The 26,152-nt window shown below is 32.7% G+C and overlaps 2 protein-coding genes and 1 long non-coding RNA gene across 3 annotated transcripts in view; 2 read left to right on the forward strand and 1 right to left on the reverse strand.

The window, feature by feature from the left end:
* Positions 1 to 26,152, forward strand: part of LOC133200314 (uncharacterized) — a 454,022-nt gene that overhangs the window by 247,342 nt on the left and 180,528 nt on the right. The window lies entirely within an intron of this gene.
* Positions 3,801 to 24,157, reverse strand: LOC133200342 (uncharacterized). The gene is made up of 4 exons (XR_009722913.1): positions 24,060 to 24,157; positions 22,593 to 22,692; positions 8,877 to 8,961; positions 3,801 to 3,885 (listed from the first exon to the last, which is right to left on the reverse strand). It is a non-coding gene; the product is annotated as an uncharacterized LOC133200342 (long non-coding RNA).
* On the forward strand, positions 16,229 to 17,915 carry LOC133200298 (uncharacterized). Its single transcript, XM_061336121.1, has 3 exons — positions 16,229 to 16,850; positions 17,112 to 17,813; positions 17,903 to 17,915. The coding sequence occupies exons 1-3, from the start codon at positions 16,270 to 16,272 to the stop codon at positions 17,913 to 17,915; spliced, it is 1,296 nt and encodes a 431-aa protein (XP_061192105.1). The 5' UTR covers positions 16,229 to 16,269.

Raw genomic sequence — 26,152 nt, forward strand, 5'->3', positions numbered from 1 at the left:
ATAAGGACTTCTATTATTATCAATCTTCACAACATTAGTTTTGTATAAAGTAATAAATAACTAGTATTTTGTACACAAAAATAACATCAATAAAAATAACAATCTTTTACATATCTATAAATATACATAAGAGGAATAAAACACTATTTTGAAATAATCATTACATTTTCATTTCTTGTCAATTAAAAAAAACAAGAAGTCTGTGAGCCAATGCTCACTGATAATACCCCCGCTCTGATGTGAATACACAAGTTCGGTTATGGACAAACACAGTGATAATCAGGAAATTGACATCAGATTTGTATAAACTGAATCCCAACATACGGCATGCCTAAACAAAGAAAAAATTTCAAGCATCTGCGATGAGTAGTTGCTGAGAAAACTACGACCAAAATTTATTATGTATGGTACGGACAGACGCACGGATAAACAGGAAGTTGACATCGGATTTGTTCCAAAAATGAATCCTATTATATGGCATGCCTACACAAAGATTGTGCTAAAATTTCAAGCATCTGCAATGAGTAGTTGCTGAGAAAACTACGACCAAAATTTATTATGTATGGTACGGACAGACGCACGGATAAACAGGAAGTTGACATCGGATTTGTTCCAAAAATGAATCCTATTATATGGCATGCCTACACAAAGATTGTGCTAAAATTTCAAGCATCTGCAATGAGTAGTTGCTGAGAAAACTACGACCAAAATTTGTTATGTATGGTACGGACAGACACACGGATAAACAGGAAGTTGACATCGGATTCGTACAAAAATGAATCCCACCATATGGCATGCCTAAACAAAGAGTGTGTTAAAATTTCAAGCACCTATGATGAGTAGTTGCTGAGAAAACTGCGACCAAAGTTTGTTATGTGTGGTACGGACAGACGCACGGATAAACAGGAAGTTGACATCGGATTTGTTCCAAAAATGAATCCTATTATATGGCATGCCTAAACAAAGAGTGTGTTAAAATTTCAAGCACCTGTGATGAGTAGTTGCTGAGAAAACTACGACCAAAGTTTGTTATGTGTGATACGGACAGACGCACGGATAAACAGGAAGTTGACATTGGATTAGTACAAAAATGAATCCCACCATATGGCATGCCTAAACAAAGAGTGTGTTAAAATTTCAAGCACCTGTGATGAGTAGTTGCTGAGAAAACTACGACCAAAATTTATTATGTGTGATACGAACAGACGCACGGATAAACAGGAAGTTGACATCAGATTCGTACAAAAATGAATCCCACCATATGGCATGCCTAAACAAACAGTGTGCTAAAATTTCAAGCATCTGCGATGAGTAGTTGCTGAGAAAACTACGACCAAATTTGTTTATGTATGGTACGGACAAACGCACGGATAAACAGGAAGTTGACATCGAATTCGTACAAAAATGAATCCCACCATATGGCATGCCTAAACAAATAGTGTGTTAAAATTTCAAGCACCTCTGATGAGTAGTTGCTGAGAAAACTGCGACCAAAGTTTGTTACGGACAGACAGACAGACGGACAGACAGACAGACACACAAGGGTAAAACAGTATACCCCCCTCTCCTTCGGAGCGGGGGTATAATGAATAGCATTATTAAACTATTACAACATGTTTTAAACCACAAATTTGTGTTCTAAAAATGCATTAGATACAAAGTGAGATGCATTGATCAACTGTTCATTGTAAGTTGAAATGAAGTTATTACTTATAAAAATACTTTGCATTAAAAAGCAAATCTTTACATAGTTTATTTGATGAAAATATTTCCTCCAACAATAAACTGGCAAGCTGTAATACAGACTCTGAAATACCTATACCACCTATTTCAAATAGTACAGTTTGCATTTCATCCATGAGATTATTGACCTTGAAAAATTATAAATGTTTTCTTCTCTTTGAAACGAACATGTGTGCTATGAAAGGGATATATTAAATAATGTTATTACAAGACATACAAGTAATTTTTATCTTGATAAAAAATAGTGACCTTCTCATGTCAATTAAGAGAACCATTTCACACAATATGTGCTAGAATCTCATCTACAAGGTGTTGGCAGACAGGCTACCATACTAATACATCCCTATAAATGAGTTGCAAATATAAAAGAAGTACCTGAAAGTCATTCAGAAAAATTTTTAAAAAGCTGGCTTAAAGATGCTACATTTGTCAGCTGAAATGCATCTTTCACAATACATTCCTAGAATATAATTTTGTGCATATTATATGGTACAATATTTTTGTTGTTGTTGTTTACAGAGCAAAAATAAAAAGTATATCCATGTACAAATGTAAAAGAGGGCAAAACTAGAAATATGTCCATAGGACATGAATGCCCCGCTGAGGGTATATTAATTTTTATTTGCTTGTTTATTGTTTAACATCCCTCTCGAGAATTTTTCACTCATATGGAGACGCCACCACTTGCCGGTGGAGAGCTGCAAATTTTGACCTATACTCGGCACTAAGGGCCATTAAGCAGTGAGGGATCTTTTTATGCCAGCACCTACTGTGACATGGGACCTCGGTTTATACGGTCTCCACGTCCCACAGTGGGATTCGAACCAGCGACATAAGGATCAACTCCTTACTCCGCAACTCTAGAGCTTTAACCACTGCACCATGTGGGCATATTAGTAATGCAACATAAAAATATTTTTAGTGTATGAAATTTGATGAGAATATCTTAAAATAGTTTCTTTAACATTGAAATCGAAAAAGTTGGATATAGATGATAAATTCCCACCAAATTCTGTTAAGTGCATAAGCTCACATAAAATTATATTTAATGGTTTCTTTAAAACTAAGCAAAATGCAAATTTAAGAGAAGTGAGGTCCAGGTCACAGGAAAGTTCAAGGTCATACATTTTTGATGCAGTTGAATAGTTCTCACTAATACGCATAAGCAAAATAAGTTTGATAAAAATATTTTGAATGGAAACCGTTTATTTAACACTGAGCTAATCACCATTTCAAGAAAAATGAAGTCAAGGTCAAATGAAATGTCAAGGTCAAAAATGTTGATACAGTCAAATACCTTACATCAGTCTGTATCAGAATATGAAGTTTGACACTAATTTAGAAAAAGTGAGGTGAAGGTCAAAGGAAATATCAAGATCAAAAAATGTTGATTCAGTTTAATAGCTCTCATCAGTATGTATCAGCAAATGAAGTTTGATTATGCTATCCTGAATGGTTTCTTTAAAACTGAGCTAAACACTTATTTAAGATAAGTACGGTCAAGGTCAAAGGAAAGGTCAAGGTAAAAAAATGTTGATTCAGTATGTATCAGCATATGAAGTTTGATTACACTATCTTGAATGGTTTCTTTAAAACTGAGCTAAACACTAATTTAAGAAAAGTGAGGTCAAAGTTAAAGTAAAGGTCAAGGTACGTTGATGAAATTGAATACCTTTTATCAATATGTATCAGCATATGAAGATTGATAAAAATATCTTGAATAGTTTCTTTGAAACTTAGTTTTGAACTGAGCTAAAAGCAAAGCGGAATGGAAGGACAGACAGAAGGTTGAAAGGACGGAAGACGGACATGACAAACTCTATATGTCATGGCAGGGCAGAAAAATTTCTAGTGTACTGAAATTCAAAACTGCAGTAATTGATCATTTTTTTTTTAATATAAATTCTATATCAAAAAACATATACAAACTTTTTTGATAATTTATTCTATTCAAAGCAATAAGAAATGCATCTGTCCGCACTGCTTAAAATTGATAAGAAGGTTATGACATAACTAAAATAATGACCATGTCCACATTAAATTTAAAATATAACGAGTGACAATTCACTTCACCTTTTCTTTGGCTTTCATTCCATTGACTTTTCTTTCTTTAAAAAATTGTGCTTGTGTACTACTCCATCTCTAAAAAATAACATACAAATGAAAGTTTATGGCACTCAATGAACTCTCTCATCCCTTCCTTTACTGTTCAAGAAAAAAATGCATACATGTACCACAAGCATACTTTAAACATGTAACTAGACTTTATATTTTCATACATAATCTCACCAACTTTATAAAGAATTGTGAATGCATTTTAAAGGTGAGCACATGTGAATTGAATTAAAAGTACCAGTATTTTGCAATACGTAGTATTGCGAGTATCTCGCAATTATCTAACTTACAACCGCTCTTTAATTAGCATGGGAGTCGAGGAAGCTCTAAATCTCACAAGATTTCTGGGGCATAACATTACAGTGGTGACAATGGAATGATTCGAACAATCATTATGCCAAAACTACAATGTATTGCCAAGAGTTGAACTCCAAATAGTAGATTTGTCAAGTAAGGAAAGTTTAGAGTATTTTATCAACTTTCAAAAGTAACGATTTTCATTTAGAATTTAATAAGAAAAGTCCGCTTAGCAAAAAGTATCGTAAAAAATGCAACACAGAGGATTAGCTCCTCTCAAAAATTTATTAGGCTGGTTCAGTGCATGTTTAGCAAGACATTTCTCTAGGATTTCTTTCTTATCAGTCCTTATAAATTCCACAATGATCGATCATGCATTGCATTCAATAGTACACTGCCCCCATCCAACAGACGTTTCCTACCTCTGTGAAAGAGTTCCGCTAATTTAAGTAATATCAAGTATTGTTGTTTATCCTTAAACCTATGTCAATAAAAAAAATTATTTCGAACAGATCAATGCTTAAGTTTTGAGATTATCACCCTTGGTATGCTTTTTTGTTTTTTGTATGGACGAGAGATTGATTTATTGACAGCTGCTTTTTCATTAAAAGTGGAACTCAAAAACTAACTTATCTTGTCATTGGTTATTTGCAAAATTATTTGTAAAAAACACTGATTGTACACACAAGTACTCTGAAGTTGATTAAAAAGATTCTTGAGTTTCTGATTGACAATATCTATGTGGTTTTTAGAGACAAGGTCTTCCAAAAATCTCTTGGAATTTCCATAGGTACCAATTGTGCTCCATTATTATCAAACCTATTTTTGTATTCATATGAAGCAGAATTTATTTAAAATCTTATACATGAGAAGAAGAAAATACATGCTGTCGCCTTTAACATTTAGATATATTGACGAAGTACCATATTGTCAGGTGTAAAGGCCGTAGTCTTGTAATAGACACACCCCCAAATTTGGGGGCAAATCCTGAGAAAAATGCAGTTCCTATGGATAAAATGCTACCCCAAAAATGCGGATGTATCTCTTATTTTCACAGCACAACTATTCCAAAGAAAAAGTTTAAAAAGTTAAAATATTCATATTATTTCAAAAACGAAAGTAGGATACAACTTCTAATTTTCTTGGAAAATTCAGTTTACATATAAGCTTTATTTATAAGTATTTAAGTATAGTCTGTATTTTAATTGTTATTTGATTGGTATAAATTAAAAATTAAGTCCTGTATTTTTTTTCCCTATAACCCTAAGCATTTTACAATACTGTGCTGAAAATGCATTCCAAGCAGGTGTCTGTGTTTATGTAAACAAATCATCCCAAGCGTAATTAATGTCACACTTATGTATACAAGTGAAACCAGGTAACTAAAAAGGTGTGTAAAATATTTATCATTAAATAAACTTTACTGATTACAAGTGTATTGTTTAAAATGGCAGTTGTTTCAAAACCAAATGGCCGGAAATTGTTATATAAACAAATATGACCTACATTAGGGTCGAGAGGAGTTAAATTTGGCAGTGATGATATCCAAGTTAGAAAAAGATAATTTATTTTAAATATACATATATATATATTTAATTTTGAATAATATTTTAATGGAAATATCTTTTTATATTTCTGTTTGTTGATTTATTTATCAGCGATCTGTCATACGTGACTATCATTCAAGAATTGGGGAATAATATGTAATAAACTTAGAATGTGGTAACAGTGAAAATCACTCATAAGAGTTAAGAAAAAATGTCCAAAAAAAAGGGTTGAATTTAGTTTCTATGTAATGCACGCACCCACACTTTTGAACAATTTTTCTGAAAAAAAAAAGTGCGTCCGATACACGTGACTTTACGATATTAATTATTTCCATTCATATTTCAACACAATTATCCCAATGAGCTTGATAATTTAAAGATACCACAGAGTCCAGGGATCGACATTAACCGTTGTCCGATTGCCCGGGGCAAGTTAATTCCCAGTTAAGGCAAGTGAAAATGCCAATGTACTTGTCCGATTGGGCAAGTGAATATTTCAGATAAAAACTTTTTTTTTCATATCTTGCATTAGTTTTAAACAAAACAATAACACTTTCTGCCAAGAACATATCAAAAATAGTTTCTTAAACAAGAATAGTTTGTTTTTTCACTCAGAGAACACCAGTTTTTCTCGGCAAACAATGTATTCTGATCAGGATATGTATGTTTCAAAACATTATAACAACTGTTTTCCTTTAGTGTGGCCTCAGTTTTCCAGAGAAAAAAATCAAAATAATATATATATATATATATATATATATATATATATATATATATATATATATATATATATATATATATATATATATATATATATATATATATATATATATATATATATACATATTTAAAATATGAATTTTATTTTAAAGAAAATATATACTGCTGCATGGCAGTGCAAGTTTTCAGGATAAATGAAAGGACAGTGGTATACATGTACAGAATTTACAATTGTAGGATAACTGACACATCAACATTTTTTCTTGGCAGTTAACTTGCCAATAGAAAGTACTTTATTGCACATAAATTAAATTACCCGTATTTTCTTCTTTCTAAAATTTGGGCAACCAAGTTTTGCATTTGGACGAGTCAAAGTTTGTTGTCCCAAAGGACAAGTGAATATGAAAGTTAAAGTCTATCCCTGGAGTCTGACACATCTGTTTCATATTTTGATAATTTTCTATAAAAAGAGGTTAATGGTAACCTAACAACAAACCTTTATGACTAACTTTTCAATCATTAACTTCCCTTACTTATGCAGCAATATACCCTCATCACCTGCATACAGGGTTCATATCTCTTTGTTGATTCGATACGCAAGAGCATGCTCTACCTATGAACATTTCTAAAACAAAGTAAGTTATTGACAAACAAGTTGATGAAACAAGAATATCATCAGTCTTGTTTAAAGTCATCATTACAATAGTTATATGGTCGATACAATGACCTTGTTGCTTGTCAGAAAATACAATCTATCATTAAGTCAAGTGCTGATTGACGTTTTAAATCTAATTTCCAGGCCATTATTTACACACTGAATTGCATACAGATTTTTCTAATTTTTCCCGGATCATGACAGGAAGCACACCGCGCGTGTGACTGGTCAGCAGGGGATGGTCACTCCTCCATGGCACCTGATCCCACCTCTGATGTTTTAGAGGTCCGTATTGTTCTGCTCCTGAATTGTATTGTTTGAACGAACTTTTGAGCTTTAATACTGTTTGTTATCTCCATATATTTCATAAACCTGCTAGTAGGACATGTTCAATATACTGGTCTATAACTGTTTATTTGGATGCACTAATCAGCTCAAAATTTAAATAATAAATTAAAATACCAAAAATATCTGGGAAAAAAAACACACTGGAAAAATCTTATAATAATACGAAGAAAGAAAAATGGATCTCTAATATATAGGCATCTGATCACTGCACGTCAGGATTCTAAATGAAACACTGACTCTTTCCCCTCATAATAATTTTAAAGATTCCACTATTTTTTTTTTAGAATAAATTTGTACAATCTAGGAAGTGTCTTCTCTCAAAGGGATTGATGATTCAGTTGTTTTCAATCATCCTAATTAAAACTAGATTTTATAAAACGAAATATAGAGACAACGAATAGTATTTAAGCTCAAAAGTCCATTCAAATTATGATTTGAGCAGTGCAACCTCTACCTCAAAAACATCCGAGGTGGGATCAGGTGCCTTAGAGGAGTGAGTATCCACTGCCGACTGTCACTCTCACTGCCAGACTCCAGATGATTCTTCATTAAAACCTTGGCTGTAACTGTAGGTAACTTGATATGTGTCTCCACCTATCATTAGTGATACAACTGCCTGTTTACTGCTTAGAGAAAAGTAACACTTAGAAAAGGATAATAAACAAGAATCTGATATACCATGAAAATCCTTAATAGTAGTAAGGAAACACTTAAAACATTACTTTCCAAGAAACATGCATTTAATATTACATGTACATAATCAATTTATAAAATTTTAATTAGGGATGGAAATAAATAATATCCAAACATGAAATAGATGTGTCAGACTCTGTGGTATCTTTTATTTCAAGCTCACTGGGGTATAATATATATAGTTGACATATGAATGGAAATAACTATTGTTAATTGATAATATATCATCGATATATCTCACTGTCGAGTTCAAGACCACAGCAAGTGTTTCTTCTTCTCATGTGTAAGATTTTGAATAAATTCTGCTTCATATGAATATAAAAAGAGGTCTGCTAGCCTAACAACAGGTTGCAATTGGTACCCATGGGAATTCTGACAGATTATTGGAAGACCTGGTCTCCAAAAACTACATATATATTGTCAATCAGAGACTCAAGCATCCAAAAACCTGTATTACTAAAGTATGGCTCAATATGATCACCAAAATCATCATTGCTTGACATAATATGCATGTATAATCTTTCTTTAATATTAATTACATTTTAAAAGGCCCTAATTAAGCCATCATTTTGACATTTATTTAATCATGATTGTGTATACTTTATCAACAATCTCTGCCACTTTCATGCGGATATGGCTTCTTTTTGTGTTTCTCTTGTTGAAGAGCTACAATCTCCAAACTTGTGTATTGAGTATAATAACTTTCATCCTTCTCATATTGGCCTAGGTGAAAACAGATAATACTACAGGTCACTTACTCAGAAGGATTACTTGATTTTGTTGATCATGTTGATTGATGGTAGTCTGCACAGTAGCGCTAGCAGTTTCTTTTTTACCATTTCACTGTGAAAAAAAAATGTGGAACTTATTAAATATTAAAAATATTTACCACTACATTAGCATTGGTGATATGGTCATTGCTCTTTTTTGTAACAAATCAATTAAACACTGCACCTTTATATAGTATGAATTATATTGCATGTACTTTCGATCAATCTATTTAAAAAACATCAAAATTAATTACCAATAGGTTCTTGAATTTTTAGTTTCTGTTGCATTGGGCTGAAATTACGAGAAAAACTTTATTTTGAACAAGCATTTATATGTACAGTATTGTACTTGCATACTTAAATACCTACTATAATTAAGATTAAACAAGCATTTTGAGAGTATTGCCTTAGCAATACTAGTCCCCTACCTGCAAGTGTAATCTGGTTCCCACTAAAAATTGAATTGCCACAATTCCATTAAAAATCATTGATTAAGAAGCATAACAAAATGCAAACTTGAACTGTAACTCATCAAGATACACTTACATACCAAAACTCAGCTCAATATCTGCAAGCGTTTAGAAAAAAGTGCGGAAAACAAATGGGACAGACTGAAAGAGGGACAGACAGACAGATGGACAGACTCAGAGGAAACCTATAATTCCCTCTGGTTTCACCGGTAGGGGACTAATAAAAAAGTGGGAAAAAGCCACCCTGTTAAGCCCTACTTTCGTCTCCCATGGTGAGCAGTGGAAAAAGGTCTTATGCTTGGATATGTTGTACATGTACTTTGTATCAATCTGTACATGCATAATCCATTGGCTAATGAAAGAGGCAATTTATTCGTAATGTAAACTTTTAAATGTAGTGGTAATGTGTACATTTTTTGCAGCGGTAATGAGTATGTAGCGGTAAATAATTACCATTTTGAAAATGTAGCGGTAATGATATTCACCTGGATAAAGAAATGGTCTATCTATTCCAGTCACATTTTTGACAAGATAGGGCACTTCTTATTTGCTGTACATATAATTGTTTTCATTTTCACACTGCTTTTTGGGAAGATTGGGAAAATAAAGACCTTTTAGGAAATTTTGGAATAACCATTATACGTACTTTAAAATCATATATATTGGGTTTCCGGTCTTCGTTATCAACTAAATTTGTTTTATAAAACAGAGGAATATGAATAGCAAGTTTAGTTATTACCGGTATATATCCAGCTATATTTTCTTTAATTTTTGGGAGAAATTACTATTGGGAAAATTAACACATTTATTGGGAAAAAAGGCACCTTTTTTTGAATTGGGAGTGGGGCCCTTGAACGGCCCCAATTATAGACAATTGAGAGCCCTGTTTCATATTTGAGAGGTCGATTTATAACCTTCGTTCTTCATTTTTTAAGCTTTGGGTGTGTGTTGATTACAACACATATGTCAAGTGACTTATCTTTAAGTTATTGTCAAAGAAATTTCAAGTCTGTTAAAATCTTAATGGTTAAATAACTTGTGCCCTGTACGAAATAAGATTTTGTAGCAAATAATCTATACAACCGAGCTGCAATTTTCCCCAAGTTATCAGACTGAAAAAGGGGGTGCATATTTAAACCAATGCATATTATATTCGGCAAGATATGGTATCTGCTTGATTGTCACATTTCAGTTTGAAACATGTTACAAGTTTTATTTTAAAAAATGAAAATATTATTGAAAAAGTAAATACAAATACTCATTGACAAAAAGTATTTACTAGGGATGGCAATTTCTAACCGGTTAACTGATTACTCAGTTGGAACGATGGCAATCGATTAGAAAATCTGCAATCGATTAGTCGTAAAAAAAATTATAATATATGTAAAACTGAAGGCAATGTACTAAAATTCATTTTCAAAATAGAAATTCCTACCTAAACATTTAATTTAGCGTTTTCATTTATTTATTTAGGCTGATTGGGAGGTCATTATGGCTCTCCAGATTAAAATTGCGGGGTAATTGGTCAGTCTGAGATATGTATACTGTTAAAACATCATGTCGTTACCCCGACTGTCCTCTAATTCTTTAATGATAATAATCACCGTTGAGTACCATGAATTGGTGTGTGTGTATCTTTTGCAGTTATCTATCACATTAGATTATAATACAAACATTGTAAATTAAGGGGATGAAGGACACATGGTCACATGACTCTTTTTATCTACGTCATAATCTCCGTTTATATAAGTCCAAAACGTGTAAAGCATCAGTTCTTGTATAATTTTTTGACATTTTTTTTAACTTAAATTGCCATCTTATATAAAAAAGTAAAAAGTTTTAACATTCATGTAAACATTAACAAATTATGAAAAAGATTGATCCACTCCTCTGTTTCCCTAAACTGCACGTCCAACAAGTCGGTGACGTCATACACGATCTATTAGTACAGCAAGATCATACTCGGTGAATACAGCGGCGGTATTATTATGTAAAATCAGGTCATAATCAGTATGTGATGAAATATTTTGAGAAACGGGGAACATAAAAATTATGATTGCATGGCTGATGACAGAAATCTTATGTAGGCATATCTTATTTCGCTTATTTAGCTTACGTGTGACGTCATAGTTGGTTTTTCCCGTACTCAAGAAATGTAAATATGACACGTTTTTGTCATGTTTATGTCCTCTGTAATGATGTCCTGTGCAATATTGAGGTCAGCTTCACCATTCAAAATTTTTACAGTTAACCAATAATTTGAAGGACTTGCATTTCAACATAAATTTAAAAATATTGAATGATAGAATTTTTTGTAAATTACGTTTTTTTGTTGCTTAAGTTGTCTCAAAAAATACGTAATTTTCCCTATCCAGATGTGGTGTGACAGGATAAAATTGCTTTTTCGAATTTTAAACCTATTCATACTCTGAAATATTTTAAGAGATACATGTCCACTTGCATATTTTTTATATATGCTTAATAAATCCCATTATGGACAGAGTATTGGGCCCGGAAACATGAAGAATTAAAACTCCACTTAGATACTGCAGGGCATAGTATTTGTCAATCAATATCTCTAAAATAAGGTCAGAAACCTACTGATATAACTGCTTTAAGATATGTGGGACATACTAAATTAGAAATATACAAAATATGAAAAAAATTGAATGACAAGTATTTTTTTCAGCTCAAGGTCCTTCTTCCCCTTAAGTGATACAATTTAGACTTAGTTTTGATTATGGTGATAATGAAGAATGAACTTGTGTGACATCCGCTCATGAAAATTATCCACGATATCTCAGGCGTGGTTCATGGTTTTCTGAATTTTTTCTTGTCTATTGAAAAAAAATATGCACATAGTTTTATGATCAAGAAAGAAAAATAGAATGATTTTGACCTCTAACAACTTTTTTTAAAGATTTCTTGTGCATAGGAATAGAGGTACTTGAAAAAAGTCAAGAAAATGACATTGTATAGTTTGAAACGATTAACCGATTAATTGGTCGGAACATTTTGCGGTTTACCGTCAACCGATTTGCAATTCTGTATTCGATTGCCATCCCTACTACAGTGGCTGCAACGTTATTGTTGACAAAAGAATCGTGTAAAATCGTTCGTGTAACATGCGTGATCGTTTGTGTAACATGCGAGATCGTGCGTGTATCAGACTCAATCGTTTGCGGTTTTAATCGTGCGTGATCGTGCGTTAAGAAACGTGTAAATTTTGTTTTGTAAGTTTTTATTGGAATGTTTTTGTTATACAAGCATTTCACTTGTCTGTTTTTTTTTTCAATCCAAATTGAAAAGAAATGAAGTGCGATTTACATAACTGAAAACAGAATGAACTAATTAACGCTTGGAAATAAACAATATAGTAAGTCGTACAATATTGTGTTCTCGTCAAATAGCATGATTTTTTTCTGATAAACCGTACTTAGATGTTTGATTTTTTTCTCTGATGTTAATTATATTTATTGCTAATTATGGTCAAGATATTTTTAAAATCAATAGATCAAAAATAAACATTTTTACAAATAAATAATTCTCAATGCTTACATAAGTATTTAGTCGGTGAATGTACATTTACACGACATGATTCTCGGGGTTTCGTTTATCAGTGTTATCTCTGGAGGTTACTTTTGATTATTTTTTTTAATTTCTGCAAATAAATGATTTGTAAAATAATTGTTGATTTTAGAGATTCACAAATTGAAATGTGGATATAACTTATAATTTAATTCATTTTCATGCCATTTTTTCAAACTTGTCCCTTTCTGCATATTATGAAATCCAATTCAATCAAAACTCACGGTCCACCTACATGTACATCTTCTGATAGAACGAAAAAAAAAATAGTTTTCTAAAGTCAGAGAATTACATAAATAATTTTTTGTAATCTAAAATAATTCATAAATCTTACATGTATTTAGTTCCAGAAATATCCATTTCTTTTTTTTTTTTTCATTTTTCAAAGTTGACGAAATAAAATCAATCATTATTTGAAATCTAAAATAAGTATTAAGCCTTAGGCCATCATTAAAAATATATTTGTTTCCCCTAACCCGACCCTAAAATTTCAAGTTGAGTAGGTAGGTAGGTGAATTATTTTTTTTTTCTGACAGCAGTTTTGAAAATACATTCTGAAAATTGAATAATATCTCTATAGATAAGAAAGAACGAAAGAAACCGATTTTTAAACAGAATATCATACAAATGAAATTTAAAAGCAACATGTATGGTAAATTAATTCACAAATATTATTCATTTGAACTTGTGAAATATCTCAGGCCAGCGTAAATTTATTGAAATTGAATTTTTACAAAAAGACAAGATTCGCAAATGCTCAACCATCGGCCATCCGAGTATATTTTTTTCAAATCTACTATCATCTTCGAGTGCTTACAGAGATAAAATGTCAAGGGCCTTGCTCGGCGAAGTAATTCTAGTGTTTCGTTTTGCAGTCACGACGTAATTCAGGAGCTTATTCTAAGTCACAGGTCCTGACGTGGGGCGTGGAAACTCGTCAGTCAAATGAGACCGTAAAAAAACGCAGGGCCATGCAGTGTCACAGTATACATGTACCGTATATACTCGCCTATAAGTCGGTTGTGTATTTTGAGTTATTTTGGAGGGATCTGCCATTGACCCGCTTATAAGTCGGTACAACATTTTGCCAGAATCAGTTGACAGTTTCAAATCAGTGCTCTGATGTTTAAGCTGGTTTCGATTTATATTTGAAAATGACGCTGATGTTTAATTTTAAATCATTAAGCAAGATATATAATGCACACTTAAGATAAAAATAAAGTTATCAAAATATGTAAATACTTGTACTTTAATTATGTATAATTTTAGAATACATAAATGATATAATATATCCAGACTTTGTTCAACGATAATCGTGGGAAATGTGAATAAAATACTACATTTCGCCGTCCAGAAAAAAAATACTAATCCTTTCATGACTCGCCTTTAAGTTGGATATATAGAGCTTTGGACTAAAATTTTACTCTCAAAACACCGACTTATAGACGAGTATATACGGTAGATGTTGGCACGATAAAGATCCCTTACTGATGCTTTATGATCAATGGCCATAAGTGCCGAGAAAAAGTCTAAATTAGGAACCCTCCACCAGGCAGGTGTTCAAATGTCGACCCAGCAATTTTAAAAGGTATTTTAAAGCAAAGAAACAACCTAATTTCAAGGGCCCAACCAAAGAAAAGAAAAATACACTGGACGTCTCAGGAAGCCGTACCATAAGCCAACTTTAAAGATTTCAACACTATTTGAAAAGAGAGTACCTGTATAAACAATATTTAATTCAACTAAACCATATCAAAAATGAATAAAGTTTCATATATCTACATGTCTAATGTTATAGTCACGAAGTTTAGCCCATAAATAAAAGGAATGAAGAAACGGCATCTGAATTATATTCATCAAGATGAAATAATTATACAAAGATATATTTACAAATCCTATGGTCCTATTTAGTAAAAATAGAATCATACATGAAGTGTTTTTTAGATCGAAACGAATGAAATGGAGTGAAATTTATTGATATGCATACACAAATTGGGCCCCTCTTCTGCTCATGAGGCAGGCTTTGTCATGCTTACTATGTAAGTTAATTTTAGAAGACACATTTGTAAATACCATCTTAACACTCCTTAGTCATGGTATATTTAATTCACGAAATGTTTCAAGAGTGTAGGATTCTAATAAGTTAAAGATGTATATTAAGATTGATACATCGCCGTTGTTTTATAACACTAAATAACCCTCTGTGGCCACATGTTGTGGGCGCCAAATGAGAGTAAAACAAAAGCCGCCGTTCTGATAAAAAACGAATTTTGATGAAATTGTGTTTTATAAAGTTGATAAACAATAAAAATAAATATTTGAATAATCTTATTAAAAAAACTTTTCAGTCGGCACGATTTAAGTTGGTCGGTCGCGTTAGGGGAAACAAACCTATTTTTTATTTTGGCCTTATTTATTTTTGAAAATATCCATTCCTTAAGAATTTGAACTATTTTGCGTGAAGAATCGTGCGTTTCCGTTAGCAATCATGTAAGATCGTGTAACGTGTAGAATCGTGTGTGTGAAGGATCGTTCGTGTAACAGATTTTATCGTATGTGAATCGTGCGGAATCGTTCGTCTAACGTGATCGTTCGTGTAAGTTTTCAACAATAACATTGCAGCTACTGTATCTACTAAGTGGTTAGTATGTAAATTGTAACTGGTTACAAAACTGGTTATGAAAATTTTAACTGGTTATGATCTTTCTTAATAGTTAATAAACCAGTTAATCATTGCCATCCTTATTCTAAAGATACTTTGTGACAAGTTTGGTTTAAACTTGTCCAGTAGTTCTTGAGAAGAAGTTGAAAAATGTGAAAAGTTTATGCATGACCCAAGCCCTTGCTTATGCAAAAACATCCAAAAACAGATAGAAATATGTTACCATGGTTACCTAGGTAATTCAGTTAACTTATATCAAACCACACATTGTCATATAAATAAGACTAAGATGTGCTTTTCAAGGGTCCAGATCAGCATTCAGTCAGTATCAAAGTATCATGGTCTTTAGAGTTTTGTATATGCCTTTTGTCTTCAATGGTAACCTGTACTTATACATGTACTTAAATATGGCCATTGAGGAGACCACTTATAATTAGGCATAAAGTAGACCAGTGAGAAAAATTGAGTAAATTGAATTAACCCTTGATATCAAGTATATACAGTATATAAATATACCATTCTAATGATCTTATTCACTATATGCATCAATACCCTGTATTCCCTCCTTTCGTAATGTTTGCTTATACGAGTTATCGTTCCTGCGGGACGGTATGTAAACTTCCGGTAAAGAGTTGCATAGCGCCATATTCCAAACGATGCGATGGAACCACTTCGTAATGAAGGCACAGACTTGCCGTTATCATTCAATACCACGGTGGAAGACATACTTAATTATCAGAAATCTCAAATACAAACATTTCTGCGAGTAAATCACATAAAAGTGAGTGGCAACAAGCTGGAACTCGCCCAACGTGTAGTGAAGGCTATAAAAGATCGTTCGTGCACGACGCCCAGTCAAATACCCCCACATCAATCGTGTCAAACTTCAGATGTACCTGTACCAGATATAAAGGACCTGCATTCAGGTTGGGCAGGTAAATTGGATATGTTTTCCTACAAAAAAATTCAAGATGTGGAGAATTATTTGATCCACAGTAGCCACAGGACTGTCGATGCAAAGAAAATGCAGTGCTATAGACAATATATTAGAGGATTAATTTTTTTCAAAGAGGGCTTCATACATAAGATTATGATGAATGAGATAAATCCTGACAGTGAGTATTGCTATATACGATCAAAATGCTATCCTTCAATGAAGCAGGGTGTGTATGAGCAGTGGATCCTAATGACAAAGAAACCCCCTTTTCACGTCCAGAAAGCAAGTTGCACGTGCCCAGCAGGGTATGAATTACCAGTATTAACTAAATGAAAATCACTTTCTTAAATGATATAAATATGCCAAATTAAAATTATGAAATAAATGGATTATTTCTCTCATTATTTAATTATGCATGCATTCATAAAACAATAATTCTAACAATGAACACTTCAATTTAATTTTTGATATCTCAGTGAGTAACATTATTTAATCAAATTGATAAATGTTATAAACTCTCATAGCTGATATGAATCCATGTATATGATTATGTTATGTATTTGCAGCCTTGGTGAAGGATGTACCCATGTTGCTGGACTGTTGTTTGCCCTGGAAGGACGCCCTGTGACAGACGATGATGTTCCATGCACTTCAAAGCCTTGTGAGTGGAATCGACCCAGCAAAAGAAAGAAAGATACTAAACCTGTGCAAGACATGAGTTTCAAGAAGATCAAATTATCTGGAGAAAATGTAAAGAATAACAAAACTGTGAATTATAAAGTAGATAGCATAAAATTTAGAAACTCATTGTGTGCAAAACTTGGAAATAACTCACGTGCTGGTATTTTTTACATTCTTCCCCCATGTGCTAATAACAATATTGATGTACAAAGTGACCTCAATATTGGTCATTTTGAAGAAGTAGAGACTAGTGACCACATTCTTCACCTTTCTGACAAATATATTGCGTTACAAAAAACTGTTCAAGATGAAAATATGTCTCAATCTGACTTTTTGACTTTTATATCCACATGCAGTCAAGAAATAGTTGATGAAATTGAAGTTCGAACTAAGGGGCAACATAACAATCCTTTGTGGGTTTCAGCTCGAGCAGCTCATATAACAGCTTCAAATTTTCATGAAATTAAAACAAAAAAAGACTCCACAAAATCGGAAAATATCATATGTAGACTCTTGGGTCAGGGTAAACCTTTAGAAAATAGTGCTGTGCATTGGGGGATTAAGCAAGAACCCATTGCTAAAAAAAGGTACATAGCTTACATGAAATTGAAGAAAAAACAGAAAGTCATTGTTGAAGATATGGGGCTGGTTTTGTATACACATTGCTCTTACTTAGGTGCAAGCCCTGATGGCTTAGTGAAGTTTGAAACACACAAATATCTTTTGGAAGTAAAGTGTCCTTTTAAATGGAGACAGTGTACTATTTTAGAAGCGTGCAAGGATAAAACATTTTGTTGTTATATTAACGATGCCAATACAATTCAGTTAAAGAAAAGTCATAAATATTATACCCAGGTGCAGGGTCAAATGGGTGTATGTCAAATGGAGAGATGTGATTTTGTTATTTATACGATCAAAGACTTTTTAGTCATTCCCATTCAATTTGACAACTCTTTTTGGGAATCATTACTCATAAAGCTAAATAAATTCTATATTGAAGAGCTCTTTCCAAAATTGAAAAACTAAGACGAAGTTTTATGAGCCTTTGAATTGCATCATTTTGTGTAAAATGATAAATCATAGTCTATGCATATATCCAATGTTTTATTTCCTTTAATATCATGTGTCATTTGACAATATTGACATTGGTGAACCATGTTTTCATCCTTAATGACAAAGTATGAGTGTAACTTCAATAACTGGTGATGAGAGAGTTTACAGTTTTAGTACACTTGTCTTCTTTGTATAAATTGTTTAAAGATCTGTTTTACATTATTCACTGTATTTCTGTAAATATTAGTTACTTAGATACACCATACTTTTAAATGTATAAAATTGTTAAAGCTGAACACTACTCATAAATAAATACAAGCACACTGTTATAAAACCTGTATATTTGATGTTACTTTTCCCCTGCCTTAAAATAAGCGCATAAAGTTTGATAATTCCATCCTGACAGAATAACATGGCAATGCAAAGTGTGTGTCCACACAGGTGAGACATGCACAGCGAAGAACTCTAAACTGTTTAAAGAGGTCTGGACTTACGCAAGGGGTTAATTGTAGGGATAGTGATGAGTAAGTGAAAAATATGGCAAACTATGCCTTTTATGAGTAGTGTTCAGCTTTTAGTTGATCAATCCAAAATTAAAAACAATATTATTATACAAATGTACAACATACTGGTACATGTATGAATAAACATGTATCATACACCGGGTAAATGGGTACATGTATATGTAAAATATACACATGTGATACTGTTCATATTAAAGTAAGATTAAGAAATAAAATTAAAGTAAAACAATTCATTTCAGTTTTTTATAAAACATAACATGTTCAAAGAGTAAGTACCAGTAATTTATTCAGACACCAGGGGTGGTAGAAGGTTGGTAAGAGCAGTACACACAAAGAATATTTGGTCAGCAAAGTCACTTATTGCTAAAGGCATAATACCCTGTAAAATTCTAAAATTCTTTATCTGTTCCATCTTGCGTTCTACATGAATTCTTGCAGAAGCTATTCTACGAGTAGTTTCTACTTCACTCCTACTAAACTGGAGTTCTGATTTAAAAGGCGGACAGTAAAGTTTAACACCTTTACATTTCAAATCATTAGCTATATGAATAAAACCTTTGTCAACCATGACTGCATCTCCTCTCGTAAGAAGATGTATCAAACCACAATTTCTAGTAATTTCAACATCAGAAGCTGATCCTGGCCAGAGTTTTGAAATAAAAACTACAACCCCTGTCATACTTACTCCAACCAATGCTTTGAATGTGTCGTGTGATTTGTAATTAGAAAAAGTCAGGGACTTGTTTTCTAAAGAAGATGGACTTTGGATGAAAATCTCAGTGCAGTCTAAAACTACACGTGTGTCTGAAAAATTTGTGAAACATTTAGGAACATGTAGCTTCAAAACTTCAAGCTCCTGCAAAAAAACAAGAGATTGCATGCACTCATACATAAAAAGTATCCAGGAATTGAAAATTTTTGACACAGCACTTGAAGACAGTTTAAAACGGAATTCCAGATCTTTCAACAGTAATCCTAATCTAAGTCTCATCATCACTAACAAAAATTCATCTACCCTTCTCAGTTTTCTTTTACGACCTAACTTATTGTTATTCATTGTGCCCAAAACCTCTGTTGACAGCTTGTCTGCTCCTTGTTCCATTAGCGAATAAAATACTGCAAAAAAGTGTCACTGTCAGTCATTCCTGTGTAAAAACATCATCAACTCATTAGAATGTTGTATAGACTCAATCATAATCTCCGGTAGGTTGGTATCTATTCCAACAGAAACTAAGGACTGTGAAAAGGTTTGGGTCTCTTTGGACATATTTCCTGATCCACTGGGTTCTTCATGTGCCATCAAATCAACCAATTCACTAGCAGGATACCTACAAATTTAATATAAAACAGTTTCAGCAGTTCAGTCCATTAACTGGGTCAGCTAAAAATTCACATTATATGTCCAATCATATAAAAAGCATCCAGGAGATATTCTGATACAGTAAACATTCTTCTAAATGTAAACCAACTCACTGTAATTTAATAAATTAAGAAGGGAAGGGGGTGGTGCATGAGCCCCATACTGTTAATTGAAATAGTTGCCTATAAACACTTCATATAAACAATAAATATGTGTTTATGTTTCTCATACTTCAGAATGATTATGGTTGTCAATCTATGAGTCCATAATTACAGTATCAGATAGCAACTGAATGCTACATGTACAGTGTAGTACTCACGAATGGTGATTCAATATCCCTGCTTTGTCTTTGGTATTAACTGAATTGTCTGCACGTTCTGGGCCCCTGCATATTCTCTTGGGTGGATCCCTTCTTACGAGTATCTTTTTCTGTTTTTGAGGCAAGTTTTCGCTCGGTATTTTATTTCTGTCCTGGGCAGCTGCTGGGAAGTTGGTCCGACACCATCTTTGAAATGATCTGAGCACACACGAGTATAACTACTTGGCTTCCAGTTTTTTCTACTGATCAAGCGAATCCACGCACGTCTTGTGTATACTTCTTTAGGAAGTTTATGTAAAGTTACATGCCTTCCAAATGAACCAACCCTGCCACTAAAATTGTGACATTTTGTGACACAACAATAATATTTTCCCATGTTTTTCTTCGCTTCGTAGCCTAACCGGAAATTTATATACCGTCCCGCAGGAACGATAACTCTTACAAGCAAACATTACGAAAATCCGGAATTATATTATACTGCATATCAAATTAAAACTTATTTATTGTGTCACAACTGAAGTGTTGCTGGACTGAAAGACATAAAGATGGACAATATGTGAATCCTATAGAGCTTTATCATTTCATGCAGGCCCTAATTAACATTCAATCAGCGATAAAGTACCTTGCACTTAGATTTTTATATTTACCTTTGTCTGCTATAGCAACCTGTACTTATACATATGTTATACTTAAATATGGCCATTGAGGGGACCACTTATAATTGGGCATAAAGTAGACCACTGAGAAAAGTTGTTGATATCAAGTATATACAGTATATAAATACACCATTCTAATGATCTCATTTACTGTATGCATCAATACCCTGTATAGTATTACACTGCATAAACTAAAACTTGTTTATTTTGTCACAACTGAAGTGTTAATTGCTGGCTGAAAGACATAAAGATGGACAATGTGAATCCTATATAGCTTTAACATTTCATGCAGGCCCTAATTAACATTCAATCAGTGATAAAGTACCTTGCACTTTAGATTTTTTATATTTACCTTTTGTCTGCTATAGCAACCTAGTTCTTATACTTAAATATGGCATTTATGGAAACTGCTGATAATTGGGCATAAAGTAAACCACATAGAAAAAAAATAATATACTTAATGGGAAAATTTTACTGTACTCACTGTTAATAGCAAATACATTTATACGCATGTATTATAGATATATACAGTGGTGCCTTGTTTATCCGGACGCCTCTTTGGCTTAAGTTTGTTAAAAATAATATTGATTAATTTTGAACTGTTTCTTATTTGGGCTAGTAATTTTTTCCTAATCAGTAGCCCCTGGGCTAGTGGGATTTCCAGGAAAATTTCAACCCCTGAAGATAAGTATGAAAAAGTCATTTCTTGAAAAATTACCATCCGGATAAACGAGTCATTTTTCAATGAACTATTACATTTTGTAGTAGAAATCGACCTTTCAGATGTGGAACACGAATTTCTGGATTAATGAGACAGAATGACATGGAAAAAATCTATTCCCGAAAAATAGCATCTGGAAGGTGAAGTGTTCGGATAAACATGGCGCCACTGAATATACCATAAATGACTATGACCTATGGTACATATAGTCAGAGAAAAGCAATCAATTAAAGCTGAACACATCTCATAAATAGGCATACACCATATTCGATTATATATCATCTACTATATCAGCACCAGGGTATACTCTTCGCATTTGTTACACCTGACTGCTTTATTGTCACAGGTATTGGAGTGGAATGGTGACACATGCTCATGCTGGTTATCTTGCATTGCCTTTGTTTATTTATTTTATTGCTGTTACGTGTACTTGTGTATGTTTGTATACTGCACTGACCTGTGCGACTGTTGTAAGTTTCATTGGCATCTTTCTCTTCTGCCGTGAAAGAAGTACACAGTAATTTTTTGTCGCTACCCAGAGCTATGTAGCATACGTCAGTCTGTCTATACAGACAGGTGACAACAGATTACACTGAACAGTGACTAAGTGAGTGGCTTATATAGGGACCCTACAATATAGCGTGAATAAAGGAATATGGCGGAAAAATTCCTTTTACACAGTGTGTTCAGATTTAAAATCACTAACTTTAAAGCAAACTAATGGATTACATACCTTTTCCCATAATTCACTTCAAATTCCTACTCATCATGTACGGCTACTTCAGAATCTCACATGTATACATTCTTTGACTTTTCTATAGGAACATTATTTCCTACAATGTACAATCACATTTTAAAACATTCAAATATTACTTCCAATTGGACATAATTGGTAGTTCACAAGCTAGAAAGCTCACTCAGTAGTTGGATTGATTGTTTAATTGTATGTCGTTTTACATCCTGTTTAAGAATTTTTCACTAAAATAGAGACGTCACCATATAATGGTCAATAATCTTTTCAACAGTTTTTTTCTAAAGAGATTTCAGGCTGTCTTTACTGCAATTGTCAGTCTACATTACCACCCATTGTGGTATACTGATCCCGATTTGTTTTCATAGGATTTACGTTTTAGTTTGTGTGATAACTGGATATCAAAAAGTTTCAAAGTAGAGTGACATGAGCTCATCAATGCTAATTATCAAAACACTACTTCTAGAAAATCAAAACATTTAAGTTAAATTAACCATTCAAAATATTTTTTGAAAAGTAAAACAAAGGTCAAAGTCAAGTGAACTATAATGCTGGTATTTTTCATTATAATTTATGATAAATTGTGCACATGCTATTAATAGCATAGACTTACCTCTTTTAAATTATCAAAAATATGCTGAATATTGGCACTTTAAACTTTTTTATAAGTAGGTCAAAGGTAAGTTCAAGGGTCACAAGATTGGCAACCATGGTATTTAAAAAAAGTCAGAGTGCCAAGCAAAATATTAACCAAATATCAAAAACAATTAAACCTCTTACAATTCTTGAGATATAAGGTGTGACAGATGGACAGACAGACAGATGCCAGGTAAATTGATCCCTAGGTGTTGCACTGCTGTGCAGTCAACTCACAAAAAATGTTCTTCAGACTTATTTATCATTGGAATGACTAGTAAACACCAAACTGAACTTAACCTGCTTAAGTGAGCCAGTAGTGCCCAGTACAGAGCAACAAGTGCTGTGAACAGCGAGTGAAGTGTGACCGATTGATTGAGTGTTGTTTTATGTCCCATTCGAGAATTATTTCACTCATGAAGAGTGAAGGGTTAAATAATTACAATAAAATGTAAGGAGGCAAGTCTGCCTCACCATAACCTGGTTCTTTGTGGCCCTATTTTTAACCTTCATACCCATCTCCACTGGGAATTCATTTCCTCCTCCCCCAACAATCACGTCATGACTCCATAAGCAGCCAAAGGCTGTAATGGGCAACTAGTTCATTAACAGCTAGGGCTATCAGGAATTCAAAGTCACTGAAGTTCTTTTGGTTTTTATGATACTATCAAACTATCAGTCTATCACTGAGTATCTGCATGCTTTAAAAGTTAGTATTTACCCCTGATTTGCTTTAATTAAAGCTTTTGTGTCTATTTTCTGCTAACAATTTATTTACAGTTTATAACTAATAAAGCAGCAAATATACCTTACCCCATGTTGCAGATTCTCTTCATCCAAGTAATTGATGTACATTGTACTTAATCTCTTCATCTGTTCATCTGGATCCTTTCACTGCATTCATACAGTACCAGTAACTGTAATATATGGATATATTTCCTTGTCAAAGCTGTCACAATTGCTAAGTTTGCATCTTTATCAGCATTATTTATTAATGAAATGACAAATTCCATCAGACACACCTGCAAAAATGAAAACAAAATCTATTAATTTACATATAATCATGTACATATTCTCTTGACTTCATTATTATATAATTGAACTGTTTTATACTGCACTGCAAATATAAAGGGCTGGGATAATACACTTTCGTCTACTATTCTATATCTAATATACTATAGTTATACTTAGGTATCACAATATTTATGCTACAATACAGATCACAATATCTTTAATCGGTTGTAATTTTTTCATTTTATATTAAAATGAGACAAAGTTTGACACCATGCATATCCAAAGTCTCTAAAATTTACAATTTTAGTCATGTATATGTGTTATGCAAGGGTGTATCTGTCAGTATTTCCAAAATTTATCAAGCATGACATTTAAATTGATACAAATATTTTGATTTCAGCTTTTCTTTTTCATGAAGTTCGACTTAAATATTCTTTGATAATCTTTAAATCAAAATAAAATCAAAAACTTTTAATTTCTTCATTTTATTTGCTTGGAAAATAATTATTTTTTTCTTTTGTATTTGTACGAGTATTTAGTTGAAACTAGTTCTACATGTATATTAGCTAATCAGTGAAAATCTGTATGTTTGATTTACATGCCTGTGTGTGCATTATATTACAAATCATGGGATCTGTGCTTGTAGGTGCACTCAATGTTTTAAATTTATTCATAATTTGAGAATTATTGTCTCTTTTTTTATTGTCAGTATATTTAAACCAATATTTTTTGGTTTTACAAAATAATATGAATTTTATTATATTTTCTTTTTTAAAAGAGATGATGCGAATTATAATTTCAATTTTAATTTTGTTTATATATTGTTGCTGTGATCTCAATAACCTAGATTAGAATGTTCTCATCATTAAAATGATATTGTCCTACGGACCTGGTTTAAAGATAGAATTCGTTTCGTGTATTGGCAATTTATCAAAATAAGCAAGTTCGATAACTCGAACTGACTGCATTTTCTATGAACAATCCAGAGAGTTCCGAATTCAGCATGGCATGTAAAGGACAAGATAGGCTAATTATAGACCCCTTTTTGGCACCTGGTTTGGGGTGTTGTTTAGAATGATACAACAGTTTATCAATAGAAACCTGTTGTCACCCCTGCCAGAAAATGAGTATTGGTTCTAAGTTATGTGATACATACAGGTCACAGGAAGATCAGAAAATATGTCAATTTCCGAATTTTCTCATTTTATGCAAATTTTCATCGATTTTACAGCACATTTTGTTTCAGAAAACATAGAGCACAAGCTTGCCTATCTACCAAATTTATATATTTCATATACTAGTATCAGATGCATCTTATGTATAAAAATCTCAGATAGGCAAGCTTGTGCTCTATGTTTCCCGAAGTGAAAAGTATCTCAAATTTGAGGATATTCCAATAGAATTGAGAAAATTCAGGAAATTGTCCTACTTCTGCACCCTCGATCTTCTGGTCTCCGTGTAAGCTTTGAATCAAAATTAGTGCTGGTTTTAAAACAAGCATCATTTTTAGTTCTTAACTACAAACTATCACTATTTTAACTATGTTCTGATTTTTACATCAAATAAGATTCAGCCGTTACCATACCTTGTCCTTTGAAGCGAGGAAAAAAGGTTGAGAAAATGAGTTGAATTTTCTTATTTCTATGGATTATTTTTTAGGTTAAAAGGCATATAAAATCTCAAAAAGGTTTGTTATGATTAATTTGATAGTTATTTTCAGTGCAATTTTTTTTTTTTTGTATTCTTCAAAATCATTTCTGAGCGGATCCTTTCCAATATGCTACATTGCTAGTATATGGGACATATTCTAACTGTGGTGATCGAGGGCTTGTTCCGAGACAAAGTTAGATTGTTCTAACTAGAAATAATCCAACACATGTATCTTGTAAGTT

This window comes from Saccostrea echinata, unplaced genomic scaffold (genome assembly GCF_033153115.1).
Source record: "Saccostrea echinata isolate AGI-Se365-2 ecotype Australia unplaced genomic scaffold, CSIRO_AGI_Sech_v1 ptg000038l, whole genome shotgun sequence".
Classification (NCBI taxonomy): Eukaryota; Metazoa; Mollusca; class Bivalvia; order Ostreida; family Ostreidae; genus Saccostrea; species Saccostrea echinata.

Coding starts and splice junctions, on each gene's coding strand:
- LOC133200298 (XM_061336121.1), top strand. CDS start 16,270: ATGGAACCACTTCGTAATGAAGGCACAGACTTGCCGTTATCATTCAAT. Junction 16,851..17,111: donor AGTTGCACGTGCCCAGCAGG/GTATGAATTACC, acceptor ATGTATTTGCAG/CCTTGGTGAAGGATGTACCC.